We start from the raw sequence: 23,357 nt of genomic DNA, 5'->3' as shown, positions 1-23,357 counted from the left end.
AACCATAAAAATATATTAATAAACATGCTCCAATGAAATGCATCATAACACAGACAATTCACATAAGGGTTGGGTGAACTTGTCACCAAATAGTCTCAGCATCATTTGTGCCAGGCTGTAGCATGGGGTCTTGGTCTTCCTGTCATATCATACATTACTTACCATTGCCCCAGGGCCTCCTCTGGGCTCCTGGTCTTCGAGTCCCATATCCGTGCCAGGCCGTAGAATGGGGTTCTGGTCTTTCATTTTCGTGCCAGGCCGTGGAATGGGGTCCTGGTCTTCCCTCAAGGACTAATTGGGTCATCCAACATTCACCCACATCAACAATAAAGAATGCAATGCAACATATTCGTGAGATCTAATGCAATCATCCTATTGCATACTCATGATGCATGAAACATGATAAACATTTAAATTTCTCAATTTAAAAGATTAAGTTTAGTTCCACTCACCTCTGGCTGACTCTGACAACACCGAAGCAGCTGAACTCACTGCTGGGGTCCTCGGTTCCTCGGGTCCGAACCTACACAGGTGGACTCAAATGAGGGACCAAACATACTAGAACATGACTCTAAAATACTCCCCAAAAACCCCCTTAAAACACCTCAAAACATCATGGAAAAACATGCAAAGGAGGGCTGCACAGGGCATTTTCGGCGGCACCTTCGGCGGTCGAAAGTCCCTCCAGAGCCGAAAGTCAGGCAGGTTCGGCGGCACCTTCGGCGGCCGAAAGTGCCCTCCAAAGACGAAAGTCTCTTTTCGGGGGCAGGCTTCGGCAGCCGAAAGGCTTGCCTCCCAGCCATGTTCGGCGGCCGAAAGTCCTTCGGCTGCCGAACCTGGTTTCTGCCAAAGGGCAAAAACTTCAGCTCCTCATGCACAAATGCCTCCCAAACCTTCCAAACATGCATTTTTCCTAATCTACAACATACATACAAGTTCCTATGGGCTTCAGACTATCTTAAACCCCATCTACAACACATCAAACATCCACATTGTCCAAAAACATAACATAAACCCATAAACCTAACCATAAGCTAAACATGCATTCTACCCCATAGATCTACTTAAAACTTACTTAAAACATGCCATAAGCTCAAGATCGGCCCTTACCTCTTGAAGATCGAGAAGAGAACGACCCTAGCTTGACAAAATGGGAGAGAGAGAGTTCCTTGAACCTCCAAGCTCCAAAACTTGCTCAAAAGCTCAAAATCTTCAAAACAAGAGTAAAACTAATGAAAATCGAGAAAGATTTGAAGGAACTCAAAACCGGCGAGGGATGGCGGAGAGCTCACCTTGGCCGAAAATGGGGAGAAAAGCTCACCCATTTCGGCTAAGGGACCCCTTTATAGGTGGCTGGCCAGGCCACGTTCGGGAGCCGAAAGTGCCTCCGCATGTATGCCATGTTCGGCGGCCGAACATAAGGTTCGGCGGCCGAACCTGGTTTCCCTCACTTATGCTTTCGGGGGCCTAAGGCACACCCGAAATGCATGCATGTTCGGCGGCCGAACCTGAGTTTTCCTCCAAGGTTGTTTTCATGCAAAAAACTCATTTTCTTTCATGCTTAAAACATAAAATACATTAAAACATTTTATGAAAACATGGTTTTACCCTTCTAGAGGTTTCCGACACCCGAGATTCCACTGGACGGTAGGAATTTCGATACCGGAGTCTAGCCGGGTATTACAAAAGCTCTCCTTAACAAGTGGTGCTCCATTCCATGATCAAACCTTATATCGAAGTGTTGTAGGAGCACTTCAATATCTTACTTTCACACGTCCAGACCTCGCTTACTCGGTGAACAAGGTAGCCCAATTTATGCATTCTCCTACCACTGAACATTGGATGGCAGTAAAGCGGATTCTGCGCTATGTGAAAACTACATCAGAGTTTGGCCTCTTCTTTTCGAAAAGTACTCAACCAATTCTTCAAGGATATTGTGATGCAGATTGGGGTGGTTCTATTGATGATAGAAAATCCACCACAGGTTTCGCCGTCTACTTCGGCAAGTCATTGATTTCATGGGTTTCCCGAAAATAAAAGTCTGTATCTCGGTCCTCCACCGAAGCCGAGTATCGAGCCATTGCTTCAGTAGCTTCTGAAATGGTATGGTTAAAGTCATTACTGAATGAAGTTGGAATTTCATTATCCACTGCACCAATCATCTGGAGTGATAACTTAAGTGCCACCTATATGACTGCTAATCCGATTTTCCATTCAAGAACAAAGCATATGGAGATAGATTTTCATTTTGTTAGAGATTTGGTAAAAAACAAGCACCTCTTTGTTCGTTACATTGGAACTGATCATCAAATTGCTGATGTACTCACTAAACCACTACCAAAATCTCGTTTTCAATTCTTTCGAGACAAGCTGTACCTTGCTGCCCCTCCGGTACAGCTTGCGGGGGCGTGATAAGGATTAGAATTCTATTTTCCTAATTTGTATAGATTTCGGTTTCCTAGTTTGTATAGATTTCAAATACTTGTTAACCAAGTCACACTTGTATGTATAAATACCTATTCTGTAATCAATAAAGATATCTCTGATTGCCCAGTGTATTAATAATTATAGTCTAACATTTTAAATTAATATTTTAATATAATTAAAAAAATTATAAAAAATTTTAAACTCTATCAATTTTTTATAAAGAGTCAGTAATTTATTTTCTAAAATAATTAAAATTCATTAGAAGATAAATAAATTGTAATTATAAATTAGATTAAAATTAGTTATATTTCTGTTTAACTAAATTGAACGTTAATTTTTAATTTTATTAAAATATATATAATAAGTATGATTAATTTTTTAAGTAAAAAAATTATAATTATTGATATGATGAAAATAATACCACTACTATATTTATAGCTTTTATCGACATAAAAATTTATATTTATATATAAAAATATGTTGAAAAATAAGTGATTGACTATTATAAATGTATCATTTAAAATTATAAATAACTCGAATTAAATTGAAAAATTAAATTAAGTTTAAAAATTAATTGAAATATATTTATTAAGAAAAAAAAATTCAAAATATATCTGTTGAAAATGATAAGATTTAGTTATTTTTTTAAATAATAATTTCTTTTAGATTATATTAAAATATTAATATGTCATAAGAAAAAAATTCAAAATATTTCTGTTGACAATGATAAGATTTAGTTATTTTTTAAAATAATATTTTTTTAAATTATATTAAAATATTAATATGCCATTCGAAAATATAAGTATATCGAATCAAATTAAAAAATTAAATTGAGTTGAAAAATTAATTTTAATGCATTTATTAAAAAAAGATTTAAAGTATAATTATTGAAAAAAATAAATTTTAGTTTTTTTAATAATTATTTATTTTATATTAAGTTAAAATATTAATGTGTAATTTAAAATTATAAATAAATGAAATCGAATTAAAATATAAAATTGAATAAAAAATTTACTTTAGAATATATTTATTAAGAGAAAAAAAATAGAGTAGAACAGTTGAAAATGATAAGTTTCTTTTTAACAATTTTTTTTAATTATATTAAAATTAATTTAAAATATTAATTAAAATAATAATATAATATTTTATTATATTTATTATTTTATATAAATAAATTTAAGTAATTGGTTTGATTCAAAAAAAAAAAAAAGTAATTGGTATGGAATATATCAATTAAAATTTTTAATTGATGTGTATCTATTAAAATGCAAAAGTTATTATTATTATTTTTTTTATGTTTAAGATATAAAATCTTCTAAATGATATAAATATTTAACATTATATTAATTAAATAATACATAATTATTTTCAAAAAAAAAATAATACATAATTAAATTTGACTGAACTAAGTAATATAAATAAATAATATGATAAAAAAAATTTTTTATAAAAAGCTAAAAATTTAATTTTAAAAAATATTAAATTTAATTAAATATTTTAAAAATATGAACTAAATAATTAATTTTAACAAAATACAGAATCGAATAATTATTAATCCAAAGTTAATCGATTGAACTGTAATTACTCTCTCTTTGGATTAAATTGTAAATTAAAAAAAAAAAAAAGAAAAGTAGAAGCTAGAAAATAACGAATGGAGCTCGAGTTGGGTCGTTGCTGTTAATGAAACCGACTCGGTGGTCCGCCCAAATTAGGCGGTTCAAATTATTCAATACGCAGAAACCTTCAGAGTTCAGACTTCTTTTTCTTTTTTTTTTTCCTCAAAAGTTCAGACTTCAGAGAGCTGGGTTTTAGCCGTTTTTACATTTTAGGGCTTTTTTCTTCTTTTGAATTTGCTGTAGCCTCTTCTTCTTCTTATTCTATTAACTGGTAAATGTTGCATTTCAGCCATAAGTCGATTGAATCACCATGAATGCACGATTAAGCCTAAACAAAAACAAGTTCGTATCTCTCTCTTTCTCTCACATCGTTAAACTAATTTTTTTTTTTCGATTTTTAAAGATCAAGATTTGTGGTTGATTTTTTAAATTTGAAGTTTGAAGTCCCCAAATAATTTTTTTTTCTTCGTGTTTCTACCGGAAGAAATGGCTGCAGATGTTACTGGAAAGCACCCGCCGGTGAATTCCTGCTGCACAGTGGTATGTTTACATGAGATTTGGTGTTATATTTGAAAGTTAGTTCATTGAAGTAGTGTTTCTATGCGTATTTGTTGTCTGTGTATTTATCAGATTGCATACTCCTTTGTCTGACAATAAATATTTTGGATTTCGTCAGTGGAAAGACAAGTGTTCCAAGCTAGAAGTTGGCCGGAAACATTTAAGACAAGCTGTGCAGATTCTCAATGAACAAATCGATAAGATTCAAGGGGAGAATGCGGCTCTCAAGAAAGGTATATTGTAAATTTGAAATAAGCTGTGTCATGGATTGAGCTTTTGCAATACTTGAATTTGGATGTAATAATGTCCATATCTTAGGGTCATCTGGGGTTTTTGCCTTAGTTTTGATCACCCTTATAAGGCTTGCTGTTCTTTCATTCTTCTTGGTTACAGTTTTATATTTAAGGGGACAGAAGAGAAACTAGTAAAATTTCTATGCGACTTGATGTGCATTTTATGTGTCCATAATGTAACATGAGAATTTCACTTTAGTTTGGCTAAAGTGTACTTGCTAGTACTTTAGCTTTGCAGAACAAATGCTTATGCAAGAAACAGAAGGTCACAGTGGCGATGGTTAGAATGAATGCTTAGGAAGTACCAAGTAAATGGTAGTGTCAAAATTTTTGCCAATATTCCATCTGTTATATTTATGTCTTATTTGTCTTAGTAGTGATATTTACATTTTTACATTTTGCAGCATACGAGCAAGAGCAGGCACGGGCTGAAACTGAGAAAGAGGGAAAAGATGAAAAATTGGCTGTCAGAGTTTCTTTGGAGAACGAGATTTCTGCCTTGAAGTCTGAAGTATTCTCCTTAAAGCAAAAAATAAGTGCAGATGCTAAGGATGGAAAGGGGGAAGTGAACCTCCTTCAGGATCATGTTTCTGAAGCGGAAAAGGAAATCACAAGGCTTAAGTCACTTCTTGAGGAAGAGAAGATAAGGGTAAATTCTGAAAAGAAGAATGCCGAGGCCCAGAAGAAAAGTGCTGCTGAAGCATGGAAACAGGTGAAAACTGAAAGGGCCAAGGCTGATGAAGAGAGGAAGCTTGCTAATAATGAAGGGAAGAAGGCTGAGGAATATCGGCTTAAGGTGGAGGACTTGAGGAAAGAAGTTGAAGAAGCGAAATCGAAATTGGTTTCTGAGACATTGAAGCTTGAAGAGGCAGGTAAAAAGTTGGAAGCAGAAAAGCATAAATTGACCAAGGAGAGGAAACGTGCTGATTTGGAGATGGCGAAAGTGGAGGAGCATAGGAAGCTTGCAGAAGCAAATGGGAAGAAGGTCATAGAAGAAACATCTTGTGCTGAGAGTCTTTCTCAGCAGTTGAGGGTTGCTACTCAAAGAGTTGAGGAACTACAGAAAGAGATAAATAGCATTGTATTGTCCAGAGATTTAGATGAGGCACCTGGTTGGCAATGCAATAAAAGTGAGATATCTGTCTTCAATTATCAAATCTCGTCCTTACGACGAAAAGAAAGTCTAGATATTATTAAAGATAAAACAGGGAATGCAATAATTCTTCAAGATCATTTTTCTGAAGAGGAAAAAGAGAAGGAAATCAATAAGCTTAAGGAGCTTCTTCAGAAAGAGAAAGAAAGAGCAGATTCTCTAAAGAAAACTGCTGAGGCAGAGAAAAAGAGTGCTTCTGAAGCACAGAAACGCATGATAAGTGAAAAGGCTAAGGCTGATGAAGAAAGGAAGAAGTCGGAGGGATATTGGGTTCAATTGGAGGCATTGAGGAAAGAAGCTGATGAAACAAAAGTGAAGTTGATGTCTGAGATTTTGAAGTTTGAAGATGCAAATAAAAGGTTGGTAAAAAAAAAACATCGGGTGGCCAAAGAGAGAAAGTGCAATGCTTCAGAGAAGGCTAAGAGTAAGGAGCTAACAAAGCTTGCTGAAACAAATGGGAAGAGGGTCATAGAAGGCAAAACTTGTGCTGGAAATCTTCCTCAGAAGTTGCAAGTTGCTGGAAAAAGAATGGAGGAATTAAAGAAAGAGATAAATACATTCCTCTTTAGAAGTTCAGGCAGGTCTCCAAGTGATCTAAATTCGAATGCTGAAGCTGCAAAAATGAGATTTATGTGTTGTTTGGACAATTTCATTAAAGATGCAGATCATGCAGAGTTAGTTTTGGAGCTATTGAAATTTGAGGCAGCATTCAAAAGGTTTGAGGTTGAAAAACAGGATGCTGTGGTGGAGAAAAATAACACAGATATGAAATTGATGGAAGTAGAAAAGCTAAAACAGCTTGTGGAAGTGAACAGGAAGATGGCATTGGAAGAAAAATCTCGTGCTGATCAGCTGTCTTGCCAACTTGCAGAAAGCAGGCATAAAATTGAGGAACTGCAGAAGCAGATAAAGGAACTTTTCTCCTATAAAAGAGTAGTTGAGGCTTCTGCTATTTTACCTAGCAAAGATGTGAAGAATGAATCCAGAAAATTGAAGCTTTTGGAGAAACGGTTGAAGCTTGAAAAGATGCGGTTGAAGTATGCCAAAGAAGTGGCTAAGTTGGAAAAGATTCGCCGTAGTACTTTACAACAAGAACTAGGTCGCATAAGGGTGGATTCTAATCAAATTTCACAACACCTGGATGCACTGGACAAATGGTTCTCATCTGGCATTGAATGTAGAGAGGTCTTGCAAAAGGTTAGTTTCCTAATTTACAATTCCTCGGATGCGTGGTTACCTGGTGTGTCTTTTGTAAAATATACGGTGGGTAGAGCATATAGTCTTTCTCATAGTACTTTTCCTTGTCTGAACAATTCTAGAATTTCAGTGCCAAAATGCCAGTTGACATTGTTGTTAAGCTTCATTGTAACTTGCTCTCTAAAAGAGAAACACATCCTTTCTTCTTAGCTCAATTATTCCTTACTGATCTTGGATTAACATCCTCTCTTTTATGATAAGGCATCTGTCCCAAGCGTTAAACTGTTGCTTACTGATGTTAAACATTAAAATAAAAAAAAAAAGAAGGAACGACTTGTTTCATTTTTATGGCTATACATAGTACCTCAGACTGCTTAACCTTTTGAATGTTTAGTTTATGGTCTGGCAATTTTCACTTTGATTAGTTATTTGTTGTTTTCATAATTGTTTTCAATATAGTCAAAATCTACTGAAATTTCTGCTTTTAGTTAGCTTACCTGGTTTGATGTGCTTCACAGGATGGAGTATCGGTGAACATGCAGAGATCAAAGCTGAAGAGAAAGTTTGGTGATTTGGAACCATTTCATAAGCATGTTCATAAAGAAAGTGAGCTCAAGCCTAGTTGCATGGCTGTGGCTGCCTGTTCTCTCAATCAGTCCCTGTATCGTAAAGCTCCATTGCTCCCTATACGTAAAGGGCAATGTATTGAATCCTTGTCAAGTTTTGATTCTAAATTGAAGGCTCTGCATGAAGGCTCTTATCATAATTTGTTACAGAGTTCTGATTCCCGGTCAGCATCTTTTTCTGATAGTAAATTGCTTGACTCACAGGAAATGGGTGCTTTCGTTTCAACATCAGAAAAATGGATGGAGAACTCTGATGGACAGACAACAATTTCTGGAATGTCTAGTGAAGTGACCAAAAAGCAGTGCAATCCAAATCTAGCTGTGGTGGCTGAAAGTAATATTAGAAGTTCTCTTGGCATTGATACCTCTGGAAGAGTTAATGGACAAAGCAGAAAGTGGAAGAAAATGGTTGATGCAATTGAATCTGTTGAATCTTTGTACTCAGAAGGTAAGAAGTTGAATGTCCAGATGGAAGAGAAACTCTCTCTCTTGCATGGCATGTTAAACAGAGAAATTGAGAAACCACTTGATGAACTTGATGAATTGAAGTATGTGGAAGCCCTAGGTGGTTCATATGCCAAACATGAGAGGGGCCACAAGAGAAAGGCACCTTGTGATGAGAGAATAATTATGCAACATTCTTATAGCATAGATAAGCAGGAGAAGATTGCACTTATTGAACATGAAGTTCATGGTGATGTTAATAACTGTAAACATGCTTCCCCTTCTCCTGTTAACCTGTTTGGAGTCCCACAGGATTGCATCAAGGAATTAAATGATTCCTATGGAAGTGACCTTGCAATTATAGCAAGGGTTGAGGAAGTAGAAGATGGGGCTTATATGAAATTGTTGGACTTGGATAATACTGCAGATGAAGAATGTTACAGGAGAGCACTGGAGATGCCCTTGTCGCCTAATCTTCCTGAGATTGAGATTTCTACTGCTGAAATATCTGATGCAAATAAGTTTGAAGCAGGTAATGTCTTCCAGGAAGGGTTGTCAAATGAGAAGGGTATAGAAATGCCTTCCCACAATTTTGATGTGGAAACTAGTCCCAACAACTTGAGATGTAATGCCTCAGGGACTTCCCGTGATGAATTAATTCTGGGGAATGAAGGTCTTGTTAATTCTTTTGGTATGTTTGACAATGCAAATGGCTGTTGTAATAGTACGGAAACTGAAAGAGCTTCTGATAGGGAGACTGGTGGAGATTCTGAAGTGCTCAAGATTGCAAACCTGCCTACTTCTAGGGATGGGGGCCTGAAACTTTCATCTGAAAGCAAGCTTGAATATGTGCATGCCAATGTTCCAACATATTGTATGGTGTTTTCTAATACTAAAGACTGTAGTAGTGTTTCAAGGATATTTTCTGCGACAAGAACTTGTATGGCTCACTGCTCTTTGAATGCTGAAATTGAGTGCAATGTCAAAAAGATCTTGGATGTTATAAAAATGGAAGAACTTTTACCCAAGTAAGTGATTCATGTCTTTTCAAGATAGTATATGGTGTATTCGCATATATATGCAAAACCAGCTCATTTGTTTAATTATTTTGTGAAATAGTGTTTCTTTTTTTCATTTTTACTTGGTTCCCAATTTGGTTTTTGAATAGCATTTCTGCGTGTGGGTAGATGTTGAAATTGAGCATTTTCTTTTTTCTTCTTTAGGGAGAAGGCTTGTGCATTTTTTACAGTGATGCTGCTGAATATCTCTGTGACTACTTCTAGGAAGCCTGGATGTTTTTTGGATAAGGATTTTCTCCTTTTCATAGATTCATTTGCAAGGCAAATAAATTCAGGTATGTTCATTTGGTACATGGCTATCATGTCCTGGTCTGCAAGTCTTAATTTTAAGATGTAATGGGTGCTATTTTCATTTTTTTTATATTGAACATTATCTGTTCTTTTAATGCAGTGGTGTCTGATGTTGATGCAAGAAGTTTAGCCACAGGTTTATGTTGTATGGATGAACTGCTTGATCTCATAGAGGATTTCCTCATAAATGGGCAAGTGATGGTGCTGGCTGATGTATCTTCTGAAACACTGAGTGAATCTGATTCAAGGATGGATATCTTTCTGGATGGTGTAAATGTAAATATTTCCTCAAAACCTGCTTCAGCTTATCAATTGGTGGCAGGAAGCATCATATTAGCATCAATATGTAAAGCATTAGATCGCGTGGAGTTTATTTGTGAGGCTTCTTATGATCTTTTGCGGGTTCGAAAATATGATACTGGTGTTTTATTGACCATTCTTCATGTTTTTGCATACCTGGGTGGCAACAAATTTTTCTCGCTGAAGGAATACAGTTTGACAGTGGCTGTGTTAAAATCAATAATATTTTTTCTTGAAGGAGGAAATGCATCAGCTGCTTCAGCTTCTTCATGCTTTTCATCTTTGCATGAGGTTGGACTTAAGTTCCAGTCTTGTGCTAACTGTCCATTTGATGCAGTTTCAGTGGATGTGGTTGCTTCAATGCTGATGGAAAAGCTTCAAGGTTGTGCTTTATCGGGAACCATGCATCAGCATTGCATGGAATTGGCTAATTTATCAAATTCCCATGCTAAACAGAATTTAAGTGCTGAAAGTGTTTCTTGTGCCCTTCATGTGAATTGTGATGCATCTTGTGGTACAAACAAGTGTGTGATGCCTGCTGATGCAAACTGTGGCCGCAGTGGGACTTTATGTTTCCTCAGTGATGTCCTGTCTTTGGTGGAACTGCTTGCTGGCTATATGGTATGTGGTACACCTTTTTGTTTTTGTTGCTAAATTATTGTTATTTATTAACCATTTTAAGCTGTTAAAAAATTATTATATCTCACTTTTTTGCCTGGGCATAATTGCATTTGTGTTCTTTCCTGCCTTGTGAGGTTTTGCTAGAATTTCAGAAGTCATCTTGATTTTTTAATCAAATGGACACAATTTTTTCTTTTTAAAATTCTTTTTGTGCAGGTTTTCTAGTTTTGTGGCATCAGTGGTGGTGTTATTAGGTTGATTACAATTAAAATAGGTCATAGCTTCAAAATCTCTAGGGGTTGTCAACAGTGTTAAATCTTTTATTTGTTTTCTTGTATTAGAACTAGGTGGAGCCAATAAAGATGTGAATGTTTGCTATTTGTGAAGGAATAAAGTAAGATATGATACTGAACCCGAGAGAAATTTGTCTCGGATATTCATTCCAACTAGATTGGGATTATTTTTCTACTTTAAGCTGCAATTTGTTACCGTCATTTTTGTGAATCTTGCACTTAAATGATGCAAGGAACTAGTAGTGTCATGCATTACAACAATGGTCTTTTTAGTATGCTTTTATACTTCTTGCTCAATGCAGTTTAGGAGACTGAAGTTTCAGAACAATTTTATTGTTTGGAGTAAAGTTGATGGTTGCCTACGGTTTCAGTGCATTTTGACTCTCTTGGATCAGAGTTGAATATAGGCCATTTGGTTTAATTCTACTTTTTCTTTGAGCATAGCTATAGATTCTTCTTCGAGTCCTAATAGGTACTATGAATAATTCAAATGATTGAATTTTATTTATTAATTTATTTTTTAAGTGAGGAGAAGCTTAAATATGTTCGCTAATTTATGTAATACCAAGTTCTGTATAAGATCCCAAAGGTGAGCCCATAGATTTATAGATTGGAAATAAGTCTAATTTACCCCCTGCCATTTTTGCTCAAGGGCTAAATAAGCCCAATTCAAATTTTTTTGCCAATTAAGCTCCAATACTTTTGCTAAGGGCCAAATAAGTTCTTATGTAATGTAATATTATTTTTTAACAATAAAATATTATTTTTTAATTTAAAATGTCAAAAAATTAGTATTTTAATTAATATACAAATTAAAAACTACATAGAAGTAGTAAATAAGTTGAAATTACAAAAATGAAATTTTATTAAAAAATTTCAAAAATTATTTACTATTTCTATGTATTTTTTTAATTTTTATATTAATTAAAATACTAAATTTTTTACATTTTAAATTAAAAAAATAATATTTTATTGTTAAAAAATAATATTATATTAGACCAGAATTTATTTGGCCCTTAGAAAAAGTTTAGGGCCTTAATTGGACTTATTTACTTTATAGATTTACGCAATGCTATTATTTAATCTACTTGTAGAGGAGGATAAAACCCACCATTTAATTGCAATGCTTTTTTAATTTTCCTCGTCATGGCTTAATCTGTATTTGTGCTGCATGGTAATTGGGGGCGAGCACTCTTTGGTTTTAATCAAAAACTGATCCGAACCAATTTAATTTGGTATCAGTTATGGTTTTTGAAAAATTTTTGTTGTCCAGTTTGGTTCAGTTTGGCATGCCCAACACTTTCTCCTCCTAAAGTTTCTTCTTTCATTTCTTTTTACTCCCCTATCCATGGTGCCTGTTCCATTCTTCTCCACTTCTCCTCCTCCCTCCATTTCTTGCTGCTTTTCTTCCTGTGTACACCTCTACAGTATCTGCTGTCCCTTCATGATCATTTGCATTTGCAGCGTCAGGGACATGGCAGTGGCTTTTGAGCTTTTTTTGCTGCCGCTGCCCTTGAACGTTACGAGAGATTTCATCGTGTCATTTCGTGAGGTCTTGAATCATATTATTTGACTTTACAAGCACCAATTGCACATGCATGTCTGAAGATGAGAAAGGTTCTCCTTGGGTAGCTTTAGATGTTCAAGATTTGCAGATTTGTTGGGTAATTGCCTTGCGTTGATTTGTAGAATGTACTTGTGATTGTAGATTTGCATGTATTGTTAATTGACAGATTGTAGATCTGATTTTTTGCATTTGTATGTATTATTAACTGACAGATTGTAGATCTGATTTTTTGTGCATTTGATTTGAGTTGAAATTTTAATTCTCTTGTGTGATTCCTGTTCTCTTGATGAATTGAGGATTTGGTCGTATTTAATTGATTGGAATCTATGAGTTTGGGAGAAGTTTTGCCTAGAGTTTTGGGGAAACTTCCCTCTGTAAAATGGACTGGGAGTGGCTGGAACTGGTTGGTTCTAAACCGAACCGAACCAATTTTTATCTGTTTAGTTTACTTGTTTTTGTTTTTTCGGTTTGGTTTGGTCTATAAAAATGAGTTGTTCGGTTCAGAACTGAACCTATTGTACAGTAACGGGAGAGGCATACACTTTACCTTTCATATAGACAGACCAAAAGCTGATATTCTGAATTTCTTTCTCCTGTCCTTATGCAGACCTGGGAGTGGACATGTGGTAAAATTATCCCCGTGTTGCTGGAAATTTTGGAAAGACCTATGCTAGATGATTTTGCTGTTGCTGTTGTTGTTCACCTTGGTCAGCTTGGGAGGTATGTTTGCTACGATTATTTGTAATTAATACAGTGTTTTTACTTATTTAATTTTTTTTTCTCCTGCCTCTTAAAATGTGACCATTCTGATTTTCTGAGGGAGTTCAATTGCCGAGATTCTTGGCTGTAGCACCGATAAATTATTTATTTATGGGAGAATTACTATTACATTCTTGAGTTTTTAGGAAATTCACTAGTTTGTCCTTATTTCAAAATAACTCAATTAAAACATTCCTGGATTTTGTATAATTAAACTATTAGTCCTTTCATTAGAGAAGCCATTAGTCAACTTGTTTTAGTTTTGGTTATATACTAAATAGCTTGAATATTTAGAATTACAGGGATGAAATAATATATATAGTTAAAATTACAGGGACTACATAATGCAAATATTCAAGGCGTCTAACTGTTTCCTTCAAAAAAGACATTTTAATCGAGTGATTTTGAAATAGGGACGAGCTAATGAATTTTCTAAAAATTCAGGGACCTAATAGTAATTCTTCCCTTATTTATTAAGTATTATTCACTCTGATATGCCTTACTGGTCCTAAGCTACTTAGGATTCCAAGAGCATTTGCTTCTAACCTAGTTTCAATATGATTGGTGAACTCACCAAAAAAAGGAAAATCAATTGGATTCATAAGCAAACTAGGGATATGACATCATCATTACCACAAAACGTTGTTGATCATTCATTTTTTTTAATTTGTTCCAAAATCTATAGTAATGTATTTAAGTTACTGAATTACAGCCTATTGAAGGACTTGTTAGTGGAAAAATTGAAATAGGTGGGCAAGTGTTTTAGATTGCTTCGTGCATTCTTAGATTGTTTCTGATACCGGGTTTTGGCAGGCATTTGTTTGCAGACACTTTGCTTAATCCAAATCTCTCTCGAAAAGAAAAAAAAAGGAAGAGGGTATTGTGGGGGTTGGGGGGGGGGGGGGGGGTGGGGTGGAATTAGTCAAACTTTTCCTGATCTGACATACATAAGAGAGATCGTAATGGAACCTTTGTTATTCTAGACCTTACTGCTGGACTTGCTACTTTATGTTGCTATGGTTCTTCATTCGACTTAAATTGTTTAATCAACTGTGTCTGTTCAGGATTGGAGTTGCTGCTTGTGGTTACAGGGATGAGGAAGTTGAGAATTTGAAATGTAAATTATCTGGTTTTCTTTTGCGGGATAGTACCAACAAAGCATCTTTTCCTGTTCAAATTGCTGCCATTACTTCTTTATTTGGACTCGTGTCTCTTAATTTTGAAGATGTTATCCAGAGTGATTTGAAGCTTCCAGAAGTTGCAAGTCAGTCTGTTTCTACTGATCTGATAAGAAATTGGTTTTCTTCATTGAGCAAGGAGCAACAGACCTTTTCGCGCCGCCTCTTACAGTCTGCTGCAGTAGTTACCAGGTGAAAGTATCGCTACTTTGACCATGCTTTTCCAGTCTGAAGTGGGGCATTCACGGTGGCAATTAGGTGTTCTAAAATTAAATTAAAATGTAGGAAACCTGTCGTGCCTATTATTTGATAGGTTTTTTCTCCAACGTGAATTCTGAGATAAACAAGTAGGCATTTTTAATGACAAGCAAGAAGGAAAAAAATGGGGCGATTTTGAGATTTAACTGGTTTTGTAAGCCCTTATATAGTGTAAATTTGTAAATTTTTTTGGGACCATCTTTGTTAGTTGCATTATTTCCTAGCCAATATGACATCAATTGATTTTTTTCTTCCCTGTCCGCTTTCCGGGAATTGCCTTCCTAACTTGTGCAAAGATGTCCCCAAAGGCATTCTTTTCTGTTAGTTTTAAATTCGTGAATTGTGTTGACTTGAATTAGAAGAGATATAGACTTGGAAGGGGAAAAAAAACAAGAAGGGATCAATATAGGAGGAGAATGTCTTTCTCCAGCATACGAGTTAGTCGCTTCGTATTGCCAGTATACTCTGTTCATTTCTGAAGAAATTGTCGAGGATCAACTTTGCTGTTCACCCGGACCAACCTACTGAAGATGGCTTGTTTTGGCGTCCTCGTTGCTTCCCAAGTACGCTTGAAAGCACATGGCCTGGTATGCCTTAATTGCATTGCATCCTGATCTACTGTTCATGCATGTTCTTTGCCTAAACTCCATTCACTTCCCATTTTTCTATGCCTTGTATGTTGTGCAAGTTGCATTGTCTTTCATGTGGGGTCTCGTTCATTCTTCCGCCGTAAAGATCCATTATTATGAACATTAGCTCACATGGTTAGATTTGCTTTGAAATTGGCTGTATAGTTGAATCTTGTTAAGCAAGATCTACAGGGCGCTTCCTTTGCCCAGTTTTCAGTCCCAACTCAAGGGAGACTTTTATTCATAATTGTATTAGTCTGTTGATTCCTCCAAAACACAGTGAATTAAAAGTGACCTTGGGTTTAGGTTTGTATATCCATCACCATGAAACATCAACATTTTGAATGATGATTCTGATAAAGATATTTTGATGTAGATTACAGCAATGCATCGCTACCCCTGGACAAGCTTGGTGGCTCCTTGTTCACTTTAGTGGCACTTGAGCCAGCTTGATTTCCCTGTTCCCCTAATATCCATCGAGGTACCAAATGCTCCACTGAAATTAATCACCCAAAAAAAAAGAGCATTCAAGATAACTTCTCTATTGCCCTGCAGCCACTACCTAGCATATTTTATCAAGGGGGTAGGAGCTAGATCTGGAGCGAGTGAATTTCATTTTTAGTGTTAATCTATGAAGGTCTTTTCTTTTCAACTATTATATAGAAAGGCAGAAGCTGTTAAAAATGAAGTTGGTTGTGTTAAACAACCTTTTTATGACCATTAAATCTTCCCCATTTTTAAAAGAGTGCAGAGTGAACACAAGATATTTCTGTTCATGGGTGCTAATCTTTGTTTTATCGCTTTATATTTAAAAAATGAATTGAATTAATTTTTTTTTTTTAACTTTTTGATTTAATTTTTTTTAAAGAGGTGACTTCAAAAACAAATAATAATAATAATACAGAGGTTGTGATGATGGAGAAGTTTAAGGGTTGGTTTTGAATTTTTCTATAAATGTTTGGAGAAAGTTTATGGAAATTAGGATCTCATATTCTGAGTAATTTGCCCCGCACTAGAGAAGTTAACAGAATATAACATCTGTTAACTCTAGTTCTGTTAGGTTTTTATTTTAATATATATATATTTAATTTAAAATGACTCATTGGAATGGGTTTGGTTGACTATTAAATATTAAAAGCCTTTCCCATTTCAAAATTTCTCATACTCATCAATTTAATAGCTAAAATGACAGTTGATGTACAGCTGAATATATGCTGTGTATATAATAATAGCTCTGGAAAAAAGAATTTAAACTAAAGTCTTACGTTTAAATATATATATATATATATATATATATATATATATTACATTAAAAATTAATGAGCATTGGAATCACTTTTGATCAACTTATTTTGTGCTTTCTTAATTCTTAAACTTAAAAAATATATATATATATATATATATATTTTTTTTTTTTAAAATTTTTATGCCACTAAAATGGCCGAAGATAGTGAGATCCGGTCCTTTATTAGAGGAATTTTCAGTTGACGGATGAAGAGCTGTCATGTGATAGCCTTTTAAAAAAGCAAACAATTAAACAAAATTGATATGGGCTCCTCCAAAGTGGTACTTCGGATTCACAATTAGTCCCTTTTTGAAAGACACTCACTCTGTTTGCTGCAGAGCCTGTGACTTTCCAAAGTAGAACTTAAGAAATGAAGATGTTTTAAAGCCATACTCTTGCCGTGTTCTTTCTTATCGCGTTTCGTTTGCTACTTTTCTTCATAATTTGATGGCTTCTGGGAATCAATCTACTTATTCTTCTTTTATTTCAACATAAAAAAAAACTCTCATAGAAATTTATTTCAAATAAATTTTCAACTTCATCTTCTTCTTCTCACAGAAATAGGAAGAGGTGGGATGCTCTGTTCATGTCTGAAAAAGTTTTCTGGATCAACTTTGGTCTTCACTCTTACCAATCTGTTGAAATTGTGCTTAAAGTACTTGTTCCCCCAAGCAGCGGCTTCCATGAAGCTAGTGTTTGTCTTCTTGTTCATGCCCAAATCCAGGTCCCTGTAATTCACATATGCAGCTCTCGGAAACATGGATACATATGGTGTCATGTAGTTGTAAAGCTTCCTAATCCAATCCAAATGCTTCTCTGTACTCTTTTCCCCATCTACCCAGCCTGACAAATACTGGATCTTGAACAAAGTCCCCTTTCTGTGAGGGAATGGAGTTTCTGATTCTGAAATTTTGCTCATCATTCCTCCATAAGGATTCCATATCATAAATGGACTTTCTTCTTCTAAAAACCTTTTCCAGAGTCCCTCCAATCCCGTTTTAGGAATGGGTTTTCTAACAAAATCTGATTTGGCCTTGAAGTAGTTCTTCTTGAATAGAGACTTTCCCTGAAGTAAAAATTCTGGAGGTGTAGTGCTTGGATAGCCGGCGATGTATAGCACCGATCGGATCCAGCTTGTTTCTGTGCAATCTTTTCTTGTCAAACCCAATTCAGGAAGGCTGGTTTGCACCACCCGTAGGAGTCTGTTTGCATCTCCAAGAAACAGGGCGTTGTAGGAAGTTGTTACCGTTCTTTGAGTACTGTTGCCTATGGTTGCCGTTTGTATGAGGACTCTGATGAAGAGATCCTCATCGAGTTTATCGGCAACTTGCTGCCACCGGTAAAGGATTGAAGTGGCACCTTGTTCCAATGTCTTGGTAAGTGTGAAAACTGTTACGGTTGCGGGTACAGGAACCAATTTTAGTTTCCAAGACACAATGATTCCAAAGCTACCTCCTCCGCCTCCTCTAATAGCCCAAAAGAGATCTTCTCCCATGGCTTGTCGATCAAGAACTCTGCCATTAACATCAACTATACGAGCGTCGATGACATTATCAGCACCAAGACCATACTTTCTCATCATGGAACCATAAGCACCTCCTGTTATATGCCCACCAATCCCTAAACTGGAGCAAAGACCAGCAGGGAAGCCATGAACTTTGCTTTTTTCAGCAATTCTATAGTAAGCTTCACCAACTGTGGCACCAGCCTGAACCCATGCGCTGTTATGTTCAATATCAACAGTAACAGAACGAAGCTTTGAAAGGTCAACAACGATGAAAGGTGTTTCAATTTCAGAAGCATAAGAAACACCCTCATAGTCATGGCCTCCACTGCGGACTCTGAGGTGAATCCGAAGCTGTTTTGAGCAGATAACAGCAGCCTGGATGTGGGTTTCATGCAAGGGAGTGAAGATAAATTCAGGCTTTGGTACAGAAGGCAACAGGTACCTGAGATTTTGAGCGGAAGACTCTAAAAAGGAAATGAAAGAAGAATTGTTTGGAGTGTACAAGGCGGTGGAGAAAGGAATGACAGTTGGAGAATGGAGAGCAAGACATCGGACAAAACTATCTTGAATTGGGAATGAAAGAATAGAGGAAGGGGAGAGGACAAGGATGAGGAGTATTGGGAGAAGGGACGAAATTGGAAGAACCATTTTGAAATTGCAGGCTGCTTGTGGGCTTGGAAGTGGAGTTACAGAGTTATCTTTATAGAAGGGTTAAGCTCAGTTGATGACCCTGTAATTGAGCTAATCCAAACGTCACAATAAGGGAGCTTAGAATATCATTTTTGGACAAGGGGGTCTCATTTCCAATATTCAGATTCTGAAAATTTAACATTTAATCATTTCCTAAGTCTAAACTCAGATATTAAGTTCTACTTTCTCAATTTATAATTTTTAATTTAAAAAAAAAATTCTTTTATTGAATTTGAATTTTATTGCTCTAAGCCGTCTTCTATTTAAATAGTATATAACTAACCTAAATATATATATATATAAACTTAGTTTCATATGCATAATTGGCTTAAAATATGACCAACCACAATATAAATATTTGGGGATTAATACAGCTCTTTCTCTCTCGGTGAATAATTTTATAAATAAAGTATAAGGTGGTCCATACTTGCAAGTCAACAAAGGCAGACATGAGACATGAGTTTCAAAGATGAGACCAGTGGTGCTTTCTGTCTTAAAAGATTGTGCAGTTGTTAGACCTTCTGGAGAGGTGTGTATTAATATATATATATACGGAATCCAATAGAAATTTCTTTCTAATAAAATTTGAAGAAATGTTAGACAACAAATTCTGCCAAGGAAATCTTCAAAGTTTTTATTTGTTAGAAGGGAAAAAAAAAAAACATACACAGCACTCAAGGTCACCCGTCTAAAAGAGAAAATCATCACATTAGGTGTTTTTTTTTTTTTTTTTTTTTTTTTTTACAACAAAATAGAGCAAGAGAAACAAAGTACAACAAAATAGAGCAAGAGAAACAAAGTATCTTGTTAAACAAAACCCTTAAAGAAACTTTTCAACAACACCCTTAGACCATATATTTTCTATAAAAATTATTATTCCCCTTTAATTGGCCAAACAAATTTAGGGACACATGCATCCAGAAGCTAAACTTAAATCTCTAATCTTTCCTTCCTCCTCCTCTTCCTCTTCTTTGTCTTCTCAAAGAAATTGGAAGAGGTGGAATGCTCTGTTCATGTCTGAAAAAATTGTCTGGATCAACATTGGTCTTCACTTTTACTAGTTTATTGAAGTTGTCCTTAAAGTACTTGTTCCCCCAAGCAGCCGCTTCCATAAAGCTAGTGTTTGTCTTCTTGTTCATTCCTAAATCAAGGTCTCTGTAATTTACATATGCAGTTCTTGGAAACATGGAAACATATGGTGTCATGTAGTTGTAAAGCTTTCTAATCCAATTCATGTGCTTCTCTGCATTCTTTTCTCCATCTTGCCAGTTTGATAAGTACTGGATCTTAAACAAGGTTCCCTTTCTGTGAGGGAATGGGATTTCTGACTCTGAAATTCTACTCATCATTCCTCCATAAGGATTCCATATCATCAATGGACTTTCTTCCTCTAATAACCTTTGCCAGAGTCCCTCAAGTCCTGTTTCAGGAATGGGTTCTCTGACAAAATCTGATTTTGCCTTGAAGTAGTTTTTGAACAGAGACTTCCCCTGAAGTAAAACTTCTGGAGGTGTAGTGCTTGGGTAGCCGGCGATGTATAGCACTGATCCGATCCAGCTTGTTTCCATACAATCTTTTCTTGTCAAACCCAATTCAGGAAAGCTGCTTTGCATCACTTGGAGGAGTCTGTTTGCATCTCCAAGAAACAGGGCATTGTAGGAAGTTGTTACAGTTCTTTTAGTACTGTTGCCTATAGCTGCCGGTTGTATGATGACTCTGATGAAGAGATCCTCATCGAGTTTATCTGCAACTTGCTGCCACCGGTAAAGGATTGAAGTCCCACCTTCTTCCAATGTCTTGGTAACCGTAAAAACTGTAACAGTTTCCGGTACCGGAACCAATTTAAGTTTCCAAGCAACAATGATTCCAAAGCTACCTCCTCCGCCTCCTCTAATAGCCCAAAAGAGATCTTCTCCCATGGCTTGTCGATCAAGAACTCTGCCATTGGCATCGATTATACGAGCATCGATGACATTATCAGCACCGAGACCGTACTTTCTCATCATGGAACCATAAGCACCTCCAGTAATATGCCCACCAATCCCTAAGCTGGAGCAAAGGCCAGCTGGGAAGCCATGAATTTTGCTTTTTTCAGCAATTCTATAGTAAGCTTCACCAACTGTAGCACCAGCCTGAGCCCATGCACTGTTATCTTCAATATCAACAGTGACAGAACGAAGCCTTGAAAGGTCTACAATGATGAAAGGCGTTTCAATTTCAGAAGCATAAGAAACACCCTCATAATCATGGCCTCCACTGCGAACTCTGATGTGAATTCCAAGCTGTTTTGAGCAGATAACAGCAGCCTGGATATGGGTTTCATGCAAGGGAGTGAAGATAAATTCAGGCTTTGGTACAGAAGGCAACAAGTACCTGAGATTCTGAGCAGAAGACTGTAAAAAAGAAAAGAAAGAAGAATTATTTGGAGTGTAAAAGGCAGTGGAGAAAGGAATGACAATCGGAGAATGGAAAGTGAGACAATGGAGAAAACTATCTTGAATTGGAACTGAAACTGTAGAGGAAGGGGACAGGACAAGGAGAAGGAGGATTGAAAGAAGGGAAGAAATTGGAAGAACCATTTTGAAATTGCAGGGTGCTTGTGGCCATGGAAGTTGAGTTGCAGAGTTCTTTTATAGAGGGGTTAAGATCAGCTGATGACCCTGTAATTGAGCTAATCCTAACGTCACCATAGGGCAGCTTTGAAGTTCATTTTGGGATAATTGCGTCTTATTTACAGTATGAGATTTTGGAAAATTTAACACTTAATGTTGCAATTGATTTTGAGATAATGTGAAACTCCACCACCGACAACTGATCCTATCTAAAAATTGCTTCAACCTACATAATCACAAGTTTTGTTTTTGGTAATTTGGGATTTTCATACTCAAAATGCCCTATTGCCAAAGTCTTGTTATGAAATTTGCAATCTAAATAGACATAGTAAAAGGTAAAATCTTTTTTTTTTTTAAATTTTAAATATAATTTATATTTAAAATTTGAACTTAATTAAAAAAGAAAAAAATTATACCATTGACTTTTTAAAATTTTAAATATTTTGGAGAAACATATGTTTATTAGTTTGCATCTTCAGTTCACTAATTAATGTTAAATACAAACGTAAGTATTGTAGAGGGCGGGACATAGTCTGATTTTATGGTATCTCTTGTTTGACTATTATTATTTAATTTTATATATTATAAAAAACTTATTAGTTGTTTGTTTAATTTTAAAAAATATATTAAAATATTTTTAATATTTTAAAAAATTTATTAATTAATTTTTTTATTAATTTTAATTATTAAATATTTTTAATATTTAACCATTAATTTGATCTCTCAGTTTTATAAAAAATTTATTAATTAATATTTTTGTATTAATAGTCTCTTAAATTTTTTTATAATATGTAAGGGTTAAATTTAATGGAGTGATTAATTATTAAATTTTAATATTGGAGATTGGAGAAGTAGAATCTGAAACCTTTCTAATTTACTCAGATGCACGTATCACCAGATTAAATCTAAAAGTGCGATTAATTATTAAACTTTTAAAAATGTTAAAGACCTTTTTATATATTTTTCAAAACTAAGAGACTAATTAATAAATTTTTTTATATAATATAAAAATTAAATAATAAATTTTTTTAATTATTATTAAGTATCATTAATTTGGTAAATTTTTATGAAACTTAATTAGATTCCCATACTGCTCCTTCCCTCCATGAAGATTGATCTGTTTATTTTTTATGTAAATTTAAAAGATAGTGGTTAATATATAGTTACAAGCAATAAATTTTCTGTTGCTTTATTTATTATTGCTTTATGTAAATTTAAAAGATAGTGATTAATATATAGTTACGGGCAATAAATTTTCTGTTATTTTATTTATTATTGTTGATGACGGTTGAATCTATTAATTTAAAATTTAAATATAAAAATTTATAAATAGAGTAAGCGAATATCGATTTCACTTTATAAATAGAATAAGCGAATAAATAGAATAAGCAAATATCGATCATTTAGATAATTAATTTAAAATAAAAGAATAATTTAATAACAAATAATTAATTAAAAGTTTAATTATAAGTTATTAAATTGAACTATTTTATCGTTGATTATTGATTAGAAAAATAATTTATTTTATTATCTATTTTTTATTATAATAATCAAATACATAAATCTTATTAATTTTTTCTTATAAATAAATTAATTCGTTTCGCATTTAAATTAATTTTTAATTAACTAAAAATTTCAACAAAGTGGAAATTACATTAAAGAAGAAAAATTCAAATTTGACCAATAAAAATAAAAACACGTGATTATTTTTCTAGGAAATTCAATAAGTCATTTGAATTTTCAAGAAAATAACAACAGAATTGGTGTTTCTCGAAATTAAAAATTAATATGAAGAGAATTAAAGTATATACCCTCATAACTAATAAAATATCAATTTAATTTAACTTTCAAATTGAAAATAATTGTTTAATTTCCAAAAACCATCATAAAATTACAACAACAAAAGAAAAGAAAAAGAAAAAAAAAAGGTGGAGCAGAGGAAAGGAGTGAGAGAGGAAAAAAATATAATTTTAA

The 23,357-nt window shown here is 34.6% G+C and overlaps 3 protein-coding genes across 5 annotated transcripts; 1 reads left to right on the top strand and 2 right to left on the bottom strand.

Moving 5' to 3' along the window:
• The first annotated feature begins 4,149 nt into the window (after window positions 1-4,149).
• On the top strand, window positions 4,150-14,914 carry LOC110617297 (myosin-7B). 3 transcript variants are annotated; one of them, XM_043957413.1, is made up of 9 exons: window positions 4,150-4,385; window positions 4,528-4,583; window positions 4,720-4,834; window positions 5,299-7,244; window positions 7,763-9,342; window positions 9,538-9,668; window positions 9,785-10,605; window positions 13,073-13,185; window positions 14,289-14,914. In XM_043957413.1, the coding sequence occupies exons 2-9, from the start codon at window positions 4,530-4,532 to the stop codon at window positions 14,596-14,598; spliced, it is 5,070 nt and encodes a 1,689-aa protein (XP_043813348.1). In that variant the 5' UTR covers window positions 4,150-4,385; window positions 4,528-4,529; the 3' UTR covers window positions 14,599-14,914. The 3 variants fall into 3 exon arrangements, with proteins under 3 accessions (XP_043813348.1, XP_043813350.1, XP_043813349.1); XM_043957415.1 differs by lacking the exons at window positions 4,150-4,385; window positions 4,528-4,583 and adding an exon at window positions 5,125-5,209; XM_043957414.1 differs by lacking the exons at window positions 4,150-4,385; window positions 4,528-4,583 and adding an exon at window positions 5,094-5,209.
• Window positions 14,915-16,727: 1,813 nt separating this feature from the next.
• LOC110616620 (berberine bridge enzyme-like 13) lies at window positions 16,728-18,903 on the bottom strand. Its single transcript, XM_021759051.2, has one exon. The coding sequence runs from the start codon at window positions 18,727-18,729 to the stop codon at window positions 17,113-17,115; it is 1,617 nt and encodes a 538-aa protein (XP_021614743.1). The 5' UTR covers window positions 18,730-18,903; the 3' UTR covers window positions 16,728-17,112.
• Window positions 18,904-19,542: 639 nt separating this feature from the next.
• Window positions 19,543-21,394, bottom strand: LOC110616492 (berberine bridge enzyme-like 13). The gene has a single exon (XM_021758869.2). It carries the CDS (start codon window positions 21,348-21,350, stop codon window positions 19,710-19,712), a length of 1,641 nt encoding a protein of 546 aa, XP_021614561.1. The 5' UTR covers window positions 21,351-21,394; the 3' UTR covers window positions 19,543-19,709.
• Window positions 21,395-23,357: the final 1,963 nt, after the last annotated feature.

The sequence above is a fragment of the Manihot esculenta genome, chromosome 6, assembly GCF_001659605.2.
Source record: "Manihot esculenta cultivar AM560-2 chromosome 6, M.esculenta_v8, whole genome shotgun sequence".
Taxonomy (NCBI): Eukaryota; Viridiplantae; Streptophyta; class Magnoliopsida; order Malpighiales; family Euphorbiaceae; genus Manihot; species Manihot esculenta.
Note: the sequence above shows the minus strand (reverse complement) of the source record. Positions and strands in the feature narration are given on the sequence as shown.